At 28.9% G+C, this 21,393-nt stretch overlaps 1 protein-coding gene and 7 non-coding genes across 10 annotated transcripts; 7 read left to right on the top strand and 1 right to left on the bottom strand.

The window, feature by feature from the left end:
* Positions 1-2,784: 2,784 nt before the first annotated feature.
* Trnae-uuc (transfer RNA glutamic acid (anticodon UUC)) lies at positions 2,785-2,856 on the top strand. Its single transcript has one exon. It is a non-coding gene; the product is annotated as a tRNA-Glu (tRNA).
* Positions 2,857-7,566: 4,710 nt separating this feature from the next.
* Positions 7,567-7,687, bottom strand: LOC130892114 (U5 spliceosomal RNA). Its single transcript, XR_009058993.1, has one exon. It is a non-coding gene; the product is annotated as a U5 spliceosomal RNA (small nuclear RNA).
* Positions 7,688-9,297: 1,610 nt separating this feature from the next.
* On the top strand, positions 9,298-9,417 carry LOC130892113 (U5 spliceosomal RNA). The gene has a single exon (XR_009058992.1). It is a non-coding gene; the product is annotated as a U5 spliceosomal RNA (small nuclear RNA).
* Positions 9,418-9,922: 505 nt separating this feature from the next.
* On the top strand, positions 9,923-9,994 carry Trnad-guc (transfer RNA aspartic acid (anticodon GUC)). The gene has a single exon. It is a non-coding gene; the product is annotated as a tRNA-Asp (tRNA).
* A 647-nt stretch (positions 9,995-10,641) lies between these two features.
* Positions 10,642-10,763, top strand: LOC130892115 (U5 spliceosomal RNA). Its single transcript, XR_009058994.1, has one exon. It is a non-coding gene; the product is annotated as a U5 spliceosomal RNA (small nuclear RNA).
* A 2,824-nt stretch (positions 10,764-13,587) lies between these two features.
* On the top strand, positions 13,588-13,659 carry Trnae-uuc (transfer RNA glutamic acid (anticodon UUC)). Its single transcript has one exon. It is a non-coding gene; the product is annotated as a tRNA-Glu (tRNA).
* Positions 13,660-15,441: 1,782 nt separating this feature from the next.
* On the top strand, positions 15,442-15,558 carry Trnal-caa (transfer RNA leucine (anticodon CAA)). The gene is made up of 2 exons: positions 15,442-15,479; positions 15,514-15,558. It is a non-coding gene; the product is annotated as a tRNA-Leu (tRNA).
* A 1,318-nt stretch (positions 15,559-16,876) lies between these two features.
* LOC130891213 (class E basic helix-loop-helix protein 22) lies at positions 16,877-20,559 on the top strand. 3 transcript variants are annotated; one of them, XM_057795817.1, is made up of 6 exons: positions 16,877-17,040; positions 17,658-17,911; positions 17,971-18,203; positions 18,258-18,401; positions 18,459-18,594; positions 20,091-20,559. In XM_057795817.1, exons 2-6 carry the CDS (start codon positions 17,780-17,782, stop codon positions 20,247-20,249), a joined length of 804 nt encoding a protein of 267 aa, XP_057651800.1. In that variant the 5' UTR covers positions 16,877-17,040; positions 17,658-17,779; the 3' UTR covers positions 20,250-20,559. The 3 variants fall into 3 exon arrangements, with proteins under 3 accessions (XP_057651800.1, XP_057651802.1, XP_057651801.1); XM_057795819.1 differs by having other exon boundaries at positions 20,101-20,559; XM_057795818.1 differs by having other exon boundaries at positions 17,811-17,911.
* Positions 20,560-21,393: the final 834 nt, after the last annotated feature.

Raw genomic sequence — 21,393 nt, forward strand, 5'->3', positions numbered from 1 at the left:
TATATATTATTGTATTTTCTATTAAAAAAAAATGAGTGTGGATTTTAATAAAAAAAATACACATTATTAATAAAAATTTAAACAAAACAAATAATTGTTTTTAGAATGATTATTTGAGTACCTACGTCACCTGTAATCGAATCGTATCTACTGTGTTCGATGTGTTGTATAAGAGAAATGATATCCCAACCGACCGGGTAGGCAACACACGATACTGCACGTATTACATTAAAATATTCGTAGATTCTTAAAAATAAAAGTTTTGCTTTTAATACTTTCTAAATTCTAAAATATACAAGCTGTTGTTATTTAATTAAATAAAATATAGAATTTTATACACGTTACTAACGTACATTGAGTAAAATAATTTTGAATTAAATCAGATACAGTATGTCCACGAAAAGTAGTATTTTTCTCTATGTGGATATTTAAGAAATAAATTAACTGGTTTGTAACTTTTTGTTAATTGTTATATTAGAAAATTAAATTAGTTTGAAACTTGAACGAAAAAAAATTTCTTAACGTATTTATGCTTTTAATATGTTGGTATTTAGTTCTATGTTGAAAGTTCTGTAATAAAATTAGTCTCAGTATATGTGGAAGCTGATCACATCTAAACTTTTTATTGTAAAGAATTTTTATATGATTTCGACGGCAGTTTTTGTTGTATACTTTATTTGATTATTTTACATTTATTTCAAATAAAATAATAAAATTTTGCTACTTCCCCACATATAAATAGAAAATATTTTTCCATACAAATCAACCTTTTTATCAGTGTAAGTATGATTACGAAACAAAAGCTCTCTATTTCATTTTAAAAACCTACAGGACAATCTGTATAACAATCTCGATCACCGTCTAGGATTGCCATGTAATATCAGCTGTTCAGTCGCATGGCCACGGCATGCAATAAGTTGTGACGTCATAGTGCCATCGAAACGTATTCTGATTAAGAAGTAATTGATTATTTATATCAATGAAAATTCATAGATATAAGTAAAATACGGGTTTAGATGACAATAAATTTAAGAAATCTAACATCAAACTTAAAATCAAATGCAAATTTTGTTCACTTCTACTCAATGCGATTCTAATTCGCGTTAATGACGTTTTTATAATTTATTCTATTCGTCTATCAATCAAACATTGTAGATTTCTTTAAATACTTAAAAAAAGGGCGCTGCTTTTGACGTATAGTGTCAGCTGGTGGCACGTGGCGATTAAAATAATAAAAGTAAAAGGGATTTTATCGGGAGGGATGGGGTATGCCTCGTCGGCGTTCGTGGGATTTGAATTAAATGTAAATCGAGGGTTTTATTCCCACCCTTTGTCGTATTCAGTAGCGTACAGATTTATTAGTTCGTCTCTCAATATTAATATTTCTAATAAAACAGTGAAATTTGTGTCAAAATTTCTTCTATAAATTATAAAATTTGATTTGTTGTTCTCGATAACCTTATATAGTCAATAACAATTGAATTGAAAAATTACTTACGCCCTCTACAATCAATAGAAGTAATTAACACGATTATTAATGAAATAAAGTTTGAATAGAAAATGGTCGACAAAAATTTAAAATTGTAAACCGACATTGTTTTATTTTAAATATTATAAATGAACTCAACATTTTCTCAATATTAATGTTTAAATAATATTTGAACGATAACATCCAATTCTCCTTTACTTATTTTTATTTGTTATATATTATTGTGAATTGTTTCATATTAAGATTTAAGTGCTTTACCAATAAGATTTATTTCATTATATTAATGAATATTAAAAGAAATATTTGTAATTTAAATACCTACGCCATCTAGCAATATTTTTTGTATCTTTACAAAAATGAAATTAGCACTGCACTGTCCTTATTATGCAATTGGGGTTCGTAGACTAGAAACGCGTTTCATAAGTCTGTCAACATTGATTTTATTCTAATATTTTTTCTATAGTAGATTAAATAACATCTACAGATTAAAACAAACGTTAAGAACGTTATGTTTTTAATAATAAATTAATTTAAATAAAAAAAGGAAGAAGATATTATCATTAAATAGTAAATAACACAAATCGTGTTCTATAATGATTGTTATAGGCAAGTAGAGACATCCATTATATTATCGATTGACTCGGTCGTTGACAAAAGGGAAAGGGTAAACTTTGATCATAAGAGAGAATCAAAACATTAAACATGTAAATCGATTTTTGTGTGATAGGTACGGCGAGAATTTTAGAATTAGAGAATTTAAATTACGATTCAGTTGAAATTTTTCTGTTTGTTTTTTTGCAAAAAATATATTATTACTTTGGTTCTCGTTAAAAAAATTAATTTGTTAGTTCGAATTCGCTGTGTAAATTAATTTGTAAATTATTTTATTAATCCGGTATAGTCTGGAAGCCTGGATACTGGCTTTCACCCAGGAGGCTCAGGTTCGGTCCCGGTACTGCTTTTAATTAATCCAAGTAAGAATTCAATTTTTTATTTAATTTTTGTCGATATTATCACAATTGTGATAAGAATATATTTTTTCTCGATATTTTCGTTCAATGTACAATTTTATAAATTTAATGACGTTTATTAAAATTAAATCGAGAAATATCTATTTCACATATCGTTTCAAGCATTTGGCGACATGATTATATTATTTAATTTCAATAATCCAATCTATATGGGGTGTTATTTATGAGAAATAAATTATTTTTTTGAAATTATATCAAAAAATGACAATTTTAAAAATAAATTTTTAATTTTATCAATTGAACAAAATAATGCAATAAGTGTGATCCGATATGGTCTAGTGGCTAGGATACCTGGCTTTCACCCAGGAGGCTCGGGTTCGATTCCCGGTATCGGAATAATTTTTATGACCAGTTTTTTATGTTTTCATTTCATATCTTTTTGAAAATTCTTTTATTGAAAAAATGATAAATTCTTTATTTGTATGATAATGAAGATTATGTAAAATATGCAAATAATCGTTATCTAATCAGAAAAAAAATATTTTGCGTGTATATATCGATATCGACCACCTGCATTAACATTAGATAACCAAAAAAAAATTTTTTCAAGTGTGGATTTTCCTAGGGCTCAAAGTAAGTGTTCTAACCCATAAAAATTGAAGAAGTAACTAAGATATGTGACCCAAAGTAAGGCAGACAAAAAAAAATTTTTTTTGAGGTAATACTTACCTATTCCGACAAACAATTAATTAATTATTGATATAATATTCAAACGTATCATTCACGTCTATTAAATCCTGTTCAAAAAAAGGTTTCAACCTTTTTCAAATAAAACCCATTTATGAAAATGAAAATTGTACACTGTGTATCCTCAACTTTTACACCCGAACACTACATTAACACTAATAAGCAGTAAAACTTACCAAAATCGGTAGTGCCAGACTTGCAGACGCCACACTGTCTGTTCACTATGTGAACGTCGCGACGTTAACGGCGCCCGTTGCCACCCCTTGCGCACAATACACCTCCCGCACCCTCGAGTTTCAACCCCGCGTGTTCCCCGCCATCGAGATCTATCCCCACTTCTCGATTACCGGACGACGCTATTCGTCACTGGATTTTTTTTACTAGATATATGTTACAGGGATTTTTTTGCATTTTTTTGGAAATTAATGAAGGTTTTGGGCGTTGGTTAATACAGTATTGTAAATCATGAATAAATATTGATAATATCTAAATATAATTCCACACTAAATCTAGATACACACTTCCTAACCTCACTTTACATTATAAAAAATATTTGTTTAATAAAATACAAGATCAGTTTCATATAAAAATACGAAATAATTAGTAAAAACATATAGTGAACGATAAATAATTATATATTCCTGGAAACTATTTCATTGATAGTGTCTAGTATCACCCTAAATGTTTAATTTTTAAAAATATTTTCAATTTGTTATACCACGACTATGGAAAGGAGTTCAAGAATTCCAAACATCCACTTGTTACACAAATTTTGTTGTAAAAAACTAAGCAAACGAAATACAAAAAAATGTTATATTCTCTTAATAGAATTAATTTTTGCATTATTATATCCCCACTGTTTCTAATAATTCTTCATAATAACTTACCTGTGATATCTGTAGAGCACATAACCTCAAATAAAAAAAAATCATGAAAATCACGTTTTTCTTTTCACGCACTTTCCTGATGAAAATCAGGTATCTCAGTTGCAACTGTCGAAAACTGATAGTAAGGACTCAGTAGGGTGGATGAATGTAGAGCAAAAACCAAGTAAGCATCGATTTTTGATAAAGCGCTTGCGTAATGATGGAGCGGGAATTCGAAAAATGGAAAACCGCAACGTACGGGGTAGGTCTTCGTTACTTTTATAATATATTTAATCAATATAATTAAATAATTTTTCATACTAAATCTTGTATCTTGTATATCTTTTGATTTCGATTTATAAGAAAATTGTTAATAATACTAAAACTATTGTATCGAAACGGAACACTCCGGAACATCGTTCCGGTATGTACTTCCTTTTTGGACAGGAACGAGTTCCGGAACTAATAATGATTTCTTATAACGAGAATTGGCTGACGTATTGAAAAAAAAATAAAAAGAATTGCTGAATTTTTTTTTCTAATTTTTGACGAATTTTTATATGTATTATTATAAACAAGGGTTTGAACCGAACCGGAAAGAACCGGCTTATTTTTCTGAGCCGTGAGCCGGAGTCCGTAACGTTTTTGAACCGGTTCAACGGGAATTAAACTTTATTTATAATAAACATTAGAAGAAAAAAATATAAAATTTTGAAAAAGTAAATATTTCATACATAAATTTTAATGCAACCGGCCCACGGACCGTACGTTACTCTTCCCTGTTATAGTTTATTGCCACACCCAAATGGGCCTGCGGCTAATGCTAAGAATTTTTATTATACATTTGTTGTAAGCTAGAATTTCCAGTATTGGTAGATGTTTTGAACTTTAATGCCACACAAAACTATTGTATGCACAAAAACCTTTATTACATACAATGTAATAATAAGATTAATAAGTACTACTGTTAGCAAAATATTCTATGCACGCTATCTACGCTACCTAAGTCAAAGAGTCGATTAAAAAGTGTTAGTGTCAATTTCACATATTTCTAAGAACCACTCGCTACAAGATTACGTGCGCTCTACATATATGTAGCATCAGAAGCTGTTTAAGTGTTGAAATCAGGAACATTAACTTTAACAGATAATAAAAAACTACTATTATTAAGAAAAATCAATTCCTTTTAAGTCTCATTAATAATATGACTAGAAGACCACATACAGAAAATGATTTAATAAGTGAATTTCGAGTACTAGATCCAACGGAGTGGCCAGCAGATATTGAAATTAGCTATAGAGAAAATGAAATATAGTCTTTATGCACCAGATTTAATTTAACATCACCGATGCAATGTATCAATGCGTTTATCAATTATATTGATACTGGAGGCAAAGTAATTCCTGAAGATGTAGAAATCTTAATTCGATTCAGAAATATTGTACCTTGCAGTTCGTCAGAGAGTGAGCGCGGATTCAGTAATACAAATATTATTTTAAATGAACAAAGAAATAGAATATTAATTAGAAATCTAGCAAATCTTTTATTTATAAAAATAAATGGCCCACCACAACAATTATTTAAACCAGATGATTATGTGAAAACTTGGTTAAGGTTTCATCGTTCAGCGGATGACAACAAAACAAGGAAAATTCAACTACAAGATCCTGAACATAATGCTAGTTGGAATATTTTATAAACACCATTGGTGTTTTCATATATTGTTAAAAATATTTATGCAATATTGTTTGAGTATCTACTATGCGTATTTTATATTTTTATAATTTGTTAACTAAATTTTATTAAACGTTCCTATTATTTTATGATTGTAATAAACGTATATATTGGGGAAAACTCTCCCCGCCGTCGTCATCAAATTTGGGACATGAGACTTAAAAAAAATGTTGCCACTAGGATATCATGGGAACCCCCCCTCGTCGTTAAATTAGGCGCAAGATCGGCCCTGTCTATATAATTATACATACGCGTTCCGGTAAAAAAAAATTAGCACAACACCACTGATATTACTACATATATCATTCATACTAGATACGAATAAATATTCATGTTATAATTAACTGGAGATAATATTGTATGATAATATTGATAAAACATTGATAAGTAATTAGTTTGATAAGCCAAAGGTTATTGATAATATATATATGCAGTGGAAAATATATGGAGCATAATTATAGAATACTAAAGACAATCCTCTGTAGTATAATGGTTAGTATCCCAGCCTGTCACGTGTGAGTCAAGGGTTCGATTCCCGCTGGGGAGGGATTTTTTTGAATTTTAAAACAATATATTTTTTAAATATAGTCCTTTTTTCTAAAAAACCTAAATCCCAATTAAAATTGGTCAGTTTTACAGACAAAAAATAAACGTAAACAAAAAATAGTGATATCGTTTATTATTTATTTGAAACTAAAAAAAAATATATCTTCACTTTCTGATCAAATTTCTTTTAAGTCAAATTTATGTTCTTTATTTGCATTTTTACTTATATATTTAAATAAATCAAAATCCCTTGTATAACAAATATAGTTTGTCTTCTCGTACATAGGTGGCGGTAGGCCCGTCTTCATACATATTTCTTAATATTTTGTGATAAGTGAAAGAAGAGAAGAATTTACATTTTTTTCAAAAAATTTAAAGACTGGTGAGACATGATATTTTACAATTATTGCAAGTAATATTGCGATATGTTCGATATGCGAATGAGACAGCTGATCAAAAATAATATAATTTCAAAACTACATTTGCACCAAAACATATTCATAACTTACAGGAAATTTACAAAAAAGTTCGAAGCTATGAAGCGAGGATTGAGAAGTTATCAAAGATGCATAATTGCAGTATTCGAAAAAACGTGACCTGAAAAGGTAAATTAAAGGTAAAAGAGCATTCTATGGGAAAACTTGAAATGTATTACAACAGATGGAGACCAAAACATGAGTGGGAAATATAAAGGAGTGGTCGCTCTTGTGTCAACGGCTGTAGAAAATGACGGTGGTCCAAAACCAGCACATTGTATCATTCATCGACAGTCTTTGTGCGGAAAATGTTTGGATATGTCTGAAGTTCTGAAACCAGTCGTATCAACTGTTAATTTTATCAGATCTTTTGGGCTTAATCACCGACAATTTATTAAATTAAATTAAAATCCGATTTTCGTCGACTATTGGCTCTAAACTTTTAAATTATTATATATTATAAATTTACATGTCATAAAAACATTTCAATTTAAAAACATGCTGTATATGAATTATGATAAAAAGTTCTATTTTACATACATACGTATATTGTAAAAAATTATCAATACCCACATTATTTCAAAAACCCGAACCTCCACAAAACATACAATTCTCACATTCCACAGAATTTTGGGTAAAGGAAATGTTTCCTAAGTGAAGTTTGAAATCTCATATTTATAAAAATTCACAATTACTTACGATTTCTCTATATAATTTATGTTTTAATTATTTAACATGCCCAACTTATAAGTTGGGCTTTAGAAAAATTTGTTATAGACTCATTTAATTTGCTCCTTCCCACGGAAATCTTTAGTAAAAGGCGAAAGATTTATTCGCTCTGAGAAGAAACCAGAGTAAGTTAGACAGACATCTATGCTGTACTTTATATATATTCCAACTTGAACACGAGAGCGGCGTAAGGTACGCCACCTATCAGCGATAGTCCCAACGAGTTAATGTAATGAAAACTGTAAATGTAACTAGTTATCAACATTTCACTTAGTTCACACTCAGTTCTCACATTTCACATAGTTTGTAAATGCTACATAACGTCGATAAAGAAGATTATATATTATTTTTGATGAATGACTTACTATATTTATGATTATATACTTATATTGTCAATGAAATGTTTGTCAACAATAATACAAATTATTGTTATATTATATATTCAACGTTAGAATACGATTTTATAACTAAAAATATGAATTTTATTTATATTGGTTAGTAATTAATATTACAATTAGTATATGCGTCAAGAGACATCATATCGATTAAGATTATACGTCCGGTGAACGAATATGTCTAGACTCACTTCATGTATATATAGGTACAATATAAAATGGAATTTTTTTACACCCTCGCTCAAACAGCACATATTAATTCCAAAAAAATGATATTTTTAATCGATGAAAGGGTTGCGCTCCGATGGATTCGAGATATGTACATAAAAACGTAATTCGGATTTTAATGTCCATGGAAATTGATTGGAATAGGGTTAGTTATTATTTTAAAAATTTTAAACTGTATTACATCGTTCGGGTATATTTTCCATCTCTATAATTTGAGTTTGTTACGTAAATATATAAAAATTATTCAATTAGGTTTTAAAACCGGTCGAAATACATATAGAATCCTAAATATATCAAAATTTTATTATTTTCACCTGTTTTAATAACTAATTTTTGATGATAAAAGGCGACTTATTAATGAATATTACCATCTGTTAGTTTAGTGATACGTCATAAATCCAAAGCTTGTAGATTTAAATATTTAGCTTTAACATCATTTTAGTCTCACAAATATATATTATCATTTTATTCCACAAATATGCTTCATTCTTTTTTACAGTGATACTTATCATCAATCTGCTCATTTAGGAGTTTATATCCATGTTTTCAACTGATAAGTAATAAAAAACAATTGTCGATATTTCAAAGCCGGCAACGGTGTGGGTTGTCTCGGTAACCTTGATCGGTGCTCCAGGCAGGAACGAAATCCAGTGCGGTCGTCCTGGCAACCCATTCCAGTATTTCTAGTTTCCATTTTCCACACCCTTTCGCGCCAATATAAATACAGGGTACTGGTTAAAGATAAATTTCACAATGCTGATTGTGTTTATATTGTATATTAATAGATAATACCAACAAGAATTAAACAATAATTTCAAGATATTAGAGTTGTGTGTAGATTGTAGTCGACGCAAATATAACAAATTGTGTAGTTAACTAATATCAAAATATAATAACATACAAAAATTTATAAAACTAAGCTTCTAAAACTATACATCATTAAACGGAACTGTCTTAATCATCTACATCCTAGTCCGAGATGAAGATTAATAAACCCCTACAGTTACCATTATTGCAGATGGGTTGTTACAAATGTCGATAGATGGCGACCGTTACGCACGTTATTCAGCTTCGTTACAAAGTTTCTTGATACGAGATTATTGCGTGTTGTTTTAATTACTCTGAGATCTCCTCAAATCGTTTAAATCTTTCGCCTTTTACTAAAGATTTCCGTGGGGAGGTTTAACTAAAATGAGTCTAATAACAATTTTTGTCAGCCTGATTTACAATCGGGCGTTTCAATCAATCCAAACACAAATAAGAAAGTAATATTTTAAATAAACATTAATTACGTATAATATAATTGGAAATGAAAATTTGAGTCAGTATTATAACTTGGAAATTATTGTCAACATACTGATTAACAGTATCATTCCTCACAATAAGTTCAAAAAAACTGAGTATGGATACTAACTTTTGCTGGAACCTGTAGGTCATATCCATTAATTCTCATTTTAAAGTGCGAATAAAAAGCGTGGTGCATTCATTTCAATAACTCAATAAAATACGTTTTTGCTCACCAATTAGATGATTGGTGTTTGACTTTAATGTACGCAATTTCAATATTATATTTTATACGTTTTAGGGAAAATAATTACTGGAAAAATTTGAATAATTGAAGGTTAGAATATATGGGTATTTATTTTTACACTTTTATTGGTACTAAAATGAATTTAAAAATAATAGAATAAGAATTTTACTAAATACAAAAGTATTTTACGAAAGTATTTAGACAAATCAATCCTCGGTAGTATAGTGGTCAGTATCCCCGCCTGTCACGCGGGAGACCGGGGTTCGATTCCCCGCCGGGGAGGTTTTTTTCTAACAAACACTTTTTATATCTATATTTTACAAAATTTCATTCCGAATTTATCGAATTCATTAATTTATTAATAGAAAATATTTCACAACTTTGATAACATCAATTGATTGTATACGGTAACTATAGATGGCGTTTGTATCATACACCTAATAGTTATGTGACAGAACGTTTGTAGTACTACTTAGGTAGATGATGTTCGCACTCTGGGCAGTGTTGCCAGAGTTAGTACAATTCTAGTACAACTAAGTGTAATTTATACGTTAGTACATATATATTTTATTCTAATATATTTTCTTTGCGTTCCCAAGCGTTCCCCGTTATTTTATATTTTCGTTTAATAAAATAAACTAGAAAATTCTACTAGATTGTAACAATAATTAGAAAATAGAGCAAAGTTGATTTATATTTAGATCGTGAGATTTTTTTACTGTATTGCTAATTTTATCGGTAAACTATATAAATTTTTCATCATTAAAATAATAATTAACACAGTCTGTAACATTTTTGGAAAAAAAAATTTAATTAAAACTTACGTTTATACATGTTTCTATAATTTTATTAAATTTGTTTGAAGTTGGTACAATCTAGTACATTTTCTGGTTCAATTTTTACATTTAGCTTTTAAATTGTGGCAACACTGACTCTGGGTTCTCCTCAGAACGAATAAATTTTTCGCTTTTTACTAAAGATTTCCGTGGGAAGGAACAATTCCAATGAATCTATAAATATTTTTTATGAAGTCTGACGAAAGTTGTTGGGCATCCAACAAAATTGACAAATATCATTATTAAGCGGTAAGTGATCAATATTAAATATGATTTGTTAATATTTGGATTTTATTACATGAAAAGAAATCATAATTATTCTTTTCAAAAAATGGAATTAATAAAGGGATAAACTTGATTTTATTAATAAAATATGGAATATATTATTTGAAACGATTTAATTAAATATTAGTTCATCATCCTTATATACATTTCAAATATTTTACATGCTCTTCTCGCAAAATCCCTTTTCAAAGTCCTTATGGATTCGTAAACACTTTTAATTTCCGCATTCTATTCCTGTTTCCGATGTTTATCGACTGAGCGCTATCCTCCTATTTTACAAACGCCGTTAATCCGGTTGCTGGGTCTCGACTTATTTCGAAATTTCACATCCGTTGTCTTTAATGCTCCCTATCTCACTAAGGAATTTGGCTTAGAAAGGCATTTAACTACTGTCTAATTAAAAACAGTAGTTAAACGACACTAAACGATGTTCTTAACAGCCAGTTAAGGGGCCATCCATAAAGTACGTCACACGAAATTTAGGACTTTTGAACCCCTCCCCCCGTCCTAGTCACAGGTTGTCACATTTTTATAACCCCCCCTCCTGATGTGACGTCACACATTTTTTAAATTTATGTATGTATTTAAAAATAATCGAGAGAAAACAGCTATTTCCATTTTTTACTTATTTTTATTAAATAATAATCTAATAAAATCAACATAAAGTCCAACATTTCATAAAATTTTTTAAATTTTCAATTCACATCCAAACTTTGCGTTTTTGTATTTTAAATTTCAACATGTGACGTACAAAACTATTGACCCCCCCATGCCCCTTGTCACATGATGTCACACTTCGGTGATACCCTCCCTCCCCATTAACGTGTGACGTACTTTATGGATGGCCCCTAAGGTGACTTTTTGAGATTGAGTAAATAAAATTAGGTAGTAGGGAAACCTTTATTTCACCTAGAAAATGATTTTTAATTAATTATATTATGAGGAAAATTGTAACCACGTGGTACATTTTAGTAATAATTTTTAAAGTTAGATATTAAATTTGAAATTAGTGGCGGCGTCGATCACGCAGTGAAGGCATGCCCAACAACTAGACAGGGTCGGATTCAGGATCAAATATTTAAAAGTTATAATAATTAATGTTTGTTTTTTGGTTCTATGGGGGTATAATTAGAGATTTTTAATTTAATTTTAAAATATTGGACTTTAAATAAACCTTTTAATTTCATAATTAAAGCATTTATTCAAATTTCATTTTCTTCTAGTCATATTAGCTTTATAAAATTTGAGATTTTCATGATTTTTTTATTGTTTGACGAAATCTAGTTAGTGAATTTTCCAAGTTAGTTTATATGAGTAAAAAGAACTAAAATCTTCATCACGTATATAATTTTGATGCTAAAAAAGTGGTCTATGTATTCTATCTACGGAATAAAGTCCATTCAAGACAGCTTTTCACTAGATCAATGATAAAATTTGTATTTTAAATCCATTTCATTGTTTTTATTATTAAAATACTACTACCCACCACTGAGTTGCACCTTATGGCAAAATTCACAGTCTGACGTCACAATCCTGGAGCGTAACCATGGAAACCATCTAGGGATTTTATGTTGCAATCCATCTTGTTCCTTTCATGTCTGTTGCTTGAATTTCATTGTCTTTCTCATTCTACTTTCGAATCACTAATTGATAAACAGCATATTGAATGAAAATTAGCACGAAATATGGATAACAAAACGTATTTTAAGTAATGATTTTCATTTTATCGTGAAATAATTTGATTTCTATTCACAAGTGACGTACATTGACAACCGCCATCTTATGAATATTACTTACAGTTGCATATGATACAAATACTCATAATTTTATTCATATTTTCATTTAGATTCTTATTCCGTAGACCTTTTTAAATGTTTATGTTGCTTAATTTAAAATTACTTCTCATTAAAATTTTGCTTTCAAGGCGTGTAAAAAATTGACGTATTTACCTATTTTGTTATATATAACACTAAACAATAATTATATTTTACAAATCCCTGTAAAAATAAACGAAATTTTCATTTTAACTTTAGTATACCTAATGCCATCTATTAAACGTAGACAGCACTAGTAAGAAATACGAAACATTCCAAGGTCATTGTGATTATAATTTGTAAAATATCTCATTTATATGTTTTCACATTAAATCAGGTCATTTATTTTTGGATCATAAATATTGTGGTTAATTTATGTACCACCAAATCAAAATTGAATCAAGAATTATCTTGTATTAAGCCCTTAGTAGGTATACGACATAATAATAGAGGTAAGAAATTTCGAAAATAAAGGGTTCAGTAAAAAAATTACGACTTTTCAATACTTTTGAGTATTATAAATCGATTTCAAAAGGAAATGTTGTGTTGAAAATATTTAATGTGATCGAAAAAAATTTCTATATAAATTTGAAATCAGAAAATGAAAACTTATTGAACAAATATAAATTTTGTTCAGTGGAAAGGTAGAAATTACGTTAGAAAAGCGAAGAAAACTTGGAAAAGTTCGAGAAGCTTTTACCACAATATAAATTTTCGTTTCTCTTGTTTCTAAACACTCAAAAAGTAAAAAAAAAATTTTTTTATAATTTTAGTCATTAACCATTACTGTTTATAACTATAACTAGAATTGAGGATGTATTCTAAAACAACAAAAGCTGTTAATTGATGGTTTTTTATAAAATTTAATTATTTTTTAATCGTTTTGAACAAAAAAATTACAATGACACTTCCAATGTATATAATTTGTACTAAGTTATTATCCGGTATGGTCTAGTGGCTAGGATACCTGGCTTTCACCCAGGAGGCTCAGGTTCGATTCCCGGTACCGGAAACTTTAGGTATTAACTCATTCACAATCTTAGTAAATCACTTTTATTTTACCTTCGAATTCATTAATTATATAATTTTTTCTTCTTACAACAAGATATAAGTATATGAAACAGATTCAAAAGAAACTTAATAACTGCTAGAGCGAGGGTCTATTTGGGGTAGTCGACGTGCTAAGTCAGCTTGAAAATCAGTGGTGATGCTGAACGTCACGTGATGCATTCGCTCGGTCACTCGCTATAGCAATCCTAGATCAATATAATAATGAAAATGCCTCCAAAACATTTCTACTCCCGCAGTTGCCACATCTTCTTCAGAAATACAATTGTTTTTATAAATATTGAAAATAGTAATTTTGAAATGAAAAACTGAATATAAATGTTTAATTTACTTAAAATATTCTATAATTAAGTAACCATACATTATATATTTGTATAATTAATAAACTTCAACGATCAGAACAAGTTGATGTATTGTGACCTATTAGTAAAGCAAACGTATGTATTTGTATTGCCGATATTTAGGAGTTTTCTTGTGTCCAGATAAATATCAATTGACGAATAAATTTCTTTGTACATAATAGAGCTTTATATAACGCACTCTATATGACTCACAATTCTAATATTTTCGATAAGTAATGTAATTTATATATCAATTGCTGTATAATTGGTTGCATGCCACTGAATTATATTATTATATTATCTTATTTACAATCGTTAAAGTATTTTATTTTAAGCGTGGCAACGTTGCTATAAAGACTACGCCCTGGTTCTTAAGCGATGCTGATGAGGATGTTCTCTTCTGCGACCTAATATCCCGATCTCAATTAATAAATAAATTAAGTCACTTAAGGGATTCTTTGTGTGTATTTATCCAGCGCTGAATATGATTATAAAGACATAAAAATACTTTTCCGCGAGGGTACATTATAAGAATAATTTATAAGCATCAAAATGCATGATTTCTGAATGGAATATAATGAAATTGATATTCTAATCAACAGTGAAAAATCCATATAAATATTCGTATATAGAATGAAATTATTTATTGTAATATTACAATAATTTACTTATAAGTATAATACAGCATGTCTTAAAAATGAGAAGTAAAGTATTTTTTCAATTAAATTTCAATACTAAAAGTGTGTAATTCTTCAAATTACTTATTAAATGATATAGCAAATTTGAAGTAGTAAGCGCCCTCTATATAATAGTAGCGAAAGCATGAAATATTTCTCATTTTTCTCAAAATTATGTCACGCCATTTTTATTCCAAATACTTTAACATAATCAAAAGTTAAGATGCTATATGTGTGAAAAGAAATTACGAAATAGGTTTATTTATAGTATAAATTAAATATTATAATACTTGAGTTTTTTTATATTTGTTATTACTTGAAATGAAACTAATTAAAGCGACGCTTGGTTATTTAGAGTCTAAGCTAATGGTTCGTTCATGAAGAATTCTATCAAGCTTACATTAAATATTTTATACTTAAAAAAACTTTTGCTAAAATAAAATTGCTAGAAAAAGAAATGATTATTTGAGGCTCAATCAATAAGAAATGTAGCTCTCCACAACCAGATGGCAATACGTATTTTTGTATACATAGAAAATAAAATATATTAAAAACGTGAGGGGGAAAATAATTAATACTTTAGGCAAATCAAATTATTAAATCCTTTATTTACATTATCTATGGTATTGATTTTTATATATTTTTGCTGAATTTAGTTGAAATAAATTTAACGTTATGTATATTTGTTGTCATATAATGCCATCAGTTGTCAGGATGGCCGAGCGGTCTAAGGCGCCAGACTCAAGGTAAACCCTTGCCTGTTGTTCGCAGGTATGAGCGTTCTGGTCCACTCTGTGGGCGTGGGTTCGAATCCCACTTCTGACACATATAATTTTCTTTTTTTCTACATTTAAAATAATAATAAGAATAACACTTTCTAAAACGAAACTTTCATCAATATAATATACATGTTTTTTTCCGAACTATAAAAAAATGTTGACATTTTTGTACTATTTATAGGTGCAAAAGCCATCAATTCCCTTACCATACAAAAATTTGCTCGCTGGTTAGCAACAATTTTAATCCTAGAATTAAAAACGCTACTTTTAATCCTAGGACTAAAAGTAATTGCATTTGAGCTCTCTAATTGAAATTTGAAGAAAAAAATATTGTCTCTTACAAATTTAGTAAAACAAACTAACTAGGGAACTTTATATTTTCATCGTGTTCGGGATTCAGTTTGAAAGCAGCGTAAAAACTACTACAAAAATTATATGATTAGTACGTCTGCTGACGTCTACTTAACAATCGATATTTACTAACAATACCAGATATCCATGACTACCGACTTGCTATCGCTGTTATAATTAATAGGTGTCCAAATTTATTACCAAATTATTAACGATTTTTGAATAAATCTAACTTTATTTTAATTTTGACATGGTTGGAGAAAAAATAGTATATATCATACGGACTAAAAGTGCCTATTTTTACTCGCAATTTTGCATTCACTCGGCTGCGTTGCGCTCCGCCTCGCAACTGCAAATATTGCTCGTAAGAAAATATGCACTTTTAATCCTTATAATATAATATACTATTATTATATCATCACGTGAGTATATTGAAAAGTATCACAAGATGGCAGCAGCAATAACTGTGCATCTTCCACACTGGTTGTTATAGCAACGGCTTACTCTTTTGTCCTCTAGTATCCCTGATAGGGGTGTTCTGTATACTAAATCTGACGTATAAATTACAATAGCGGGTATACTGTTTTAAATAAGGAATTAAGAGAAATGAAAAACGTTTTTATAAGAGCGACTGTAATGAAATTTTTGTAGGTTAAGTTTAAATATAAAAACGTTTTTTTATTTGGATAATTTCATAAACAATTTAATGTTACAAATTAATTTTTCCTCTGATATAATAAGAAAGTTGTGTGTTCTGTTTCCTAGATTCAATAGAATCGCACTTGGAATTAGAATCATCAAACAACAAAAAAAATTAACACACTAATAGTAAGATACACATTTTATTTTATGTATATTTTATAATCGTTTTCTCGATATAATGGAAACACATTTCCAAAAACCAATAAAAATAATTTTAATGTTAACTTTTATTTCCTTTTTATCCCCATTTTCTACCGCACTGTCCTGTAACCCCTGCTATTCTCTTTTCATAGGGTCGCATCTGTCAATTTTTCAACGCGAGTTCCAGTTTAGTGTCCATTGCGGCCTTAGTTTAAGTATTAGTTTATATATATTTCTATATATATTCTAATAACAACTTTTTACAACCGGCGTGAAAGTTTGTGGTAGTGAAATTATTCAGTGCAATTCAGAAATGTTTTTCGAGAAATGAAAGGTACCCAATCAAATATTTCATTGATAACAAAACAAATACTTTTATAGTTTGTTTTAATTGTTAAATTAAACATATTGAATAGTTATTGTCATACAAATTATCGAATTATTCAACATAGAGTTTGAAAAGTGAGGTTATTATTGGAAAATCAGCTACTTTATTTTATTCAACCCAAACAAATTGATTAATATACATGAATATGTATAGTTTTTTGTTAAAAATTAATTACTGATTTATCATTTAAACATATCATTTAAGCAAGTTTTTGTTAGAAATCACACTTTTTGTGCTATAATTTGTTTTTTTCATTGGTACTGCATCATATACGTGCTACATGATGTAGATGAGATATTAAGGATGAGAAAATAATAAATAAAATATCTTACAACAGTTTTTTGGTTGAATTTTTGAATACTAATACAAAAATACAGTGTTACTTGACAGTAAGAAACATAAATTTTTAATCGTTTTTTATTTTTTACGAGTATTTTAACATAATATTAAGACACTTATTTATATCTATATATCTATATGTCATAATCATAATTTTCATTAATTTTTTGATATTCAAATGTTTTTTTTTCTAATTATGAAGTAGTATTTGTGGGTATTTTCAGTGATAGTATTACTACAGCCTACCAAAATGTCAGGAATGACTTACAAAATTCATTAGAAGAACGAAAATATAAAATATTAATTTTTTTATTAATATTATTTGATTTTCAACGAAATTCATACAATGAAATCATTTGATTGCGAATCATCTTCAGAAGGTGATGAATCGACTATGCACGCCATCTCGCGCGACGTAGTTGAACATCCTCAATGGTTGAGAAGCAGTAATCCTCCTAGTTGGGCTTGGCAGGCAGCTGTAAGTGAAAAAATACGTCGTCGTATGCTACAAAGTTTATTATTTATTATTATTTATAGAGTAGCTCAGTGGCTGGTTCTAGTACAACTACTTTAGATCAAGTAAATTTTTCACAATTTCCTCCTAATACTGAAGAAAATCAACAAATTCCCGGTAGGCGTACACCTTTAAGTACAGTCGGATTGGGAGGTTTCTATTTTCAAGGTTGCCAAACCAATCCGAATATAGTTAGCCATGGACCGCCTTCGGATGAAAATAATCCCGATCCCGGATGTTCGAATCAAGTACAAAGGTTAATATAATACGTTTATATTAACCACTTTATCATTTTTTTTAAAAATTGTAGATATCAAGAATCTCGGCTACAAAATTCCCAACAAGCTTCGTCTTCAAAAGGGAAAAATAGACAAGGAAAAGCGGTTCGTTTGAATATAAATGCGAGAGAGAGAAGGAGGATGCATGATTTAAATGATGCTTTGGATGAATTGAGGTGATTTGATCGAATCGTTGTCGAAATTATCATGAAAGGATGAGTTTTTTTTTTCAGATCTGTTATTCCGTACGCTCATTCGCCTTCGGTGAGGAAACTGTCGAAAATTGCGACATTGTTATTAGCGAAAAATTATATATTGATGCAAGCCAATGCTCTAGAAGAAATGAAAAGGATAATTTCATATTTACAGGTAAAATAAATTTCATTTTCATTTAAAAAAATCATTTATATATTTATTTTTTAATATAATTTAATTATTAACCCTGAAAATGAACATTCAACTCGAAAAAAAAACAAAACATTCCATGCATATTTCTATGAAATTTATATGTAAATTGTAATGAGTGGGAGAGAGAAAGAACAAGACTCTAAACAGCAACGGTCATAATTTGTTTGAAGTTGATTCGAAATAAAGGCTTGTGTGGTATTTTTATATTTATTTATCTAAAAAAAAACTTTGTAATTCATTTTTTTAGTAAAATTTGCAGTATATTCGGTCAACTTACTACAAACTCTGTAAACGAGAAATTTATTCTATAAAAATCCGCGCATTTGGCAACATGGACATTATATCCTAATCTTACTTAACCCAATACAGATTAAAATAAATAATTATGAAAATTCATAAATAATCGTAAGTGAACTAAACTGATTAATCGAAAAGGCTAGAACGGAACAGAACTTCACGATTCCTATAATTGTAATTTATATTAAGCAACGTAGCAGCTGATTTATATTTTGTGGTCGTGATTATTTAATGTCATGAGTAATAATCCGATTGGGGTGCGTATGGAATTTGAAATATAACAGCATTGCCAGATGTTTAGAAAATTACGTGAAAATAGGTATATATTTGATAATATATGATAATAGAAAAGAGTAATCGAGATTAAATTATCTATTTTTGCATACATCACGCGCATATACTTTTTTTAAATATTTTTCATAAAATTCGATAGAAATAATATTTAATGGAAGGAACAAATTTCACTTTAACGACCCGTATGATTGATTGTAATTTATATTTGGAAACGTAGCTTCGGATTTATATTTTGTGGCCATGGTTATTTAATATTGCGGTAGGCGTGGAATATAGAACTTGCCATAACATTGCCAAATGTTTGGAATAATGAAAATAGGTATATACTTCAAATATAAAAGATGAAAATATTAATTGAGATTGAAATTTTCTATTTTTAAACAAACCACGTGCATTTAATTTTATTGTTTATATTTTTCTTTTAATTTGAAAAAAAAATAATATTTTATGAAAGGAACAAAACTTCACGACTCACTCTAATAACCCGTATGATTAATTGTAACTTATATTTGACAACGTAGCAGCTGATTTATATTTTATGGTTATGGTTATGGTTATTTAATGTTGTGGGTACTAATCCGATTGTGGTAGGCGTGGAATTTGAAACTCAACAGCATTGCCAGATGTTAACAAATATACATAAAAAAGGTGGATTAAAATTTAACGTTTTAACTTTTTTTATATAATTTCGATTATGAATAATATTTCCAATTTGATGGAAAACATGTTTTTTATATATGAAATTTCATTATTTCAAATCAATTCTCACCAACGATTAGTATAAACAGGTAGAACTGGCAATGATGTAATAATAATAGTGGGCGTTGTGACATATTCAATTGAAAGCGAATTTTATTTCAAAAAAGGGAACTGCAGGTGCGGCAGTCGGAGCGGCTATAGTAACGCCACCTACATTCGATTTACAAGGTTTCCCAGCTGCTGCTAAATTCCTTCAACAGCAATCTCTTCAGACTGAAAATAGTAGAGCGGACGATCGAGCAGGTGGCGCTGGTTCGTCTATTTAGATAAATCGATCCATTTCGACATATTAATATACGAGGTATAATGATTATATTACTTTTATACAAGTAAAAGTTATAACCAAAAAACCTATCCGAATATTTGATTTCTAGTCATTTTTTTTAAATTTTTTTTGAGTGATTTAAGCTCGACGTGTGATTTGTATAGTAAATAAAAGCAATATTATAAACAATTAGCAATACATTGTTTGATCATTAATTGAAGCTAGTCAATTAGATTATAATTAATATTTTAATCCTATAATTCATTTGAAATATGTAAAAAAACATTTAGTAATAAATTGTGTTAAATAATCATTTGTTTTTGATCTTTTTATCATTCCAACTCTTCCTATTTTAGTATAAAATCGATTAATCGATTGCAATCGTTTTCGATGTCGTAGAATCCATTTATCGACGTCACGGGTATCGAAAATTAATACATCCGGTTTATCCAATAATTGATTTACTATATCGTAAATTCCATCTTGAAATTACAAAAGTTATTTACTCAACTTATCACTTATCAATCTAAATTCAATCATAACGACGTTTCGGTATCATCTAATTTATTATCCCGAATAATCTTATAAAGAATATACTTTGATAGTGGAATTATCATCTCCCCTTTTGAGATAAATCAAACCCCGTAAACAGAATTGCCGAATGCGCTGTGATTAATCACCGTAACGTCTCCATTCATTCGTCAACCCCCCTAAAAATCACTTAAAATATTGCGTCTGAATTTCAAATCTTCTTTTCGTCCCGGGTTATCACAACACAAATATTCGGCTGTTGTGTTCGGGATTTTCCGGTTCTACGTATCGATGTTGTTAAATTGATATACTCCGATAGAAATATATATCACAATAAGAAATAAATATACAAAATTATAACTATGATATTCTATGGTTACTTGTTTATTAATATACACGAATGCATTAATTAATTATATCAATTAATGAATTATTGAACATAGTTCGATAATTGGGAACGAAATAAAAATTTTTATATAATTTTTTATCTAAACATAAAATTCCAATAGACTATTCGTTTTATTTCGAATACCGATCTGGGCGCCAAATCAAAACGTTGGATCAGATTGCGCAATACTGTCAACGATTAACACTGAAGAGAGGGAATTCTACAG

Source organism: Diorhabda carinulata, chromosome 3 (genome assembly GCF_026250575.1).
Source record: "Diorhabda carinulata isolate Delta chromosome 3, icDioCari1.1, whole genome shotgun sequence".
NCBI classification, from domain to species: Eukaryota; Metazoa; Arthropoda; class Insecta; order Coleoptera; family Chrysomelidae; genus Diorhabda; species Diorhabda carinulata.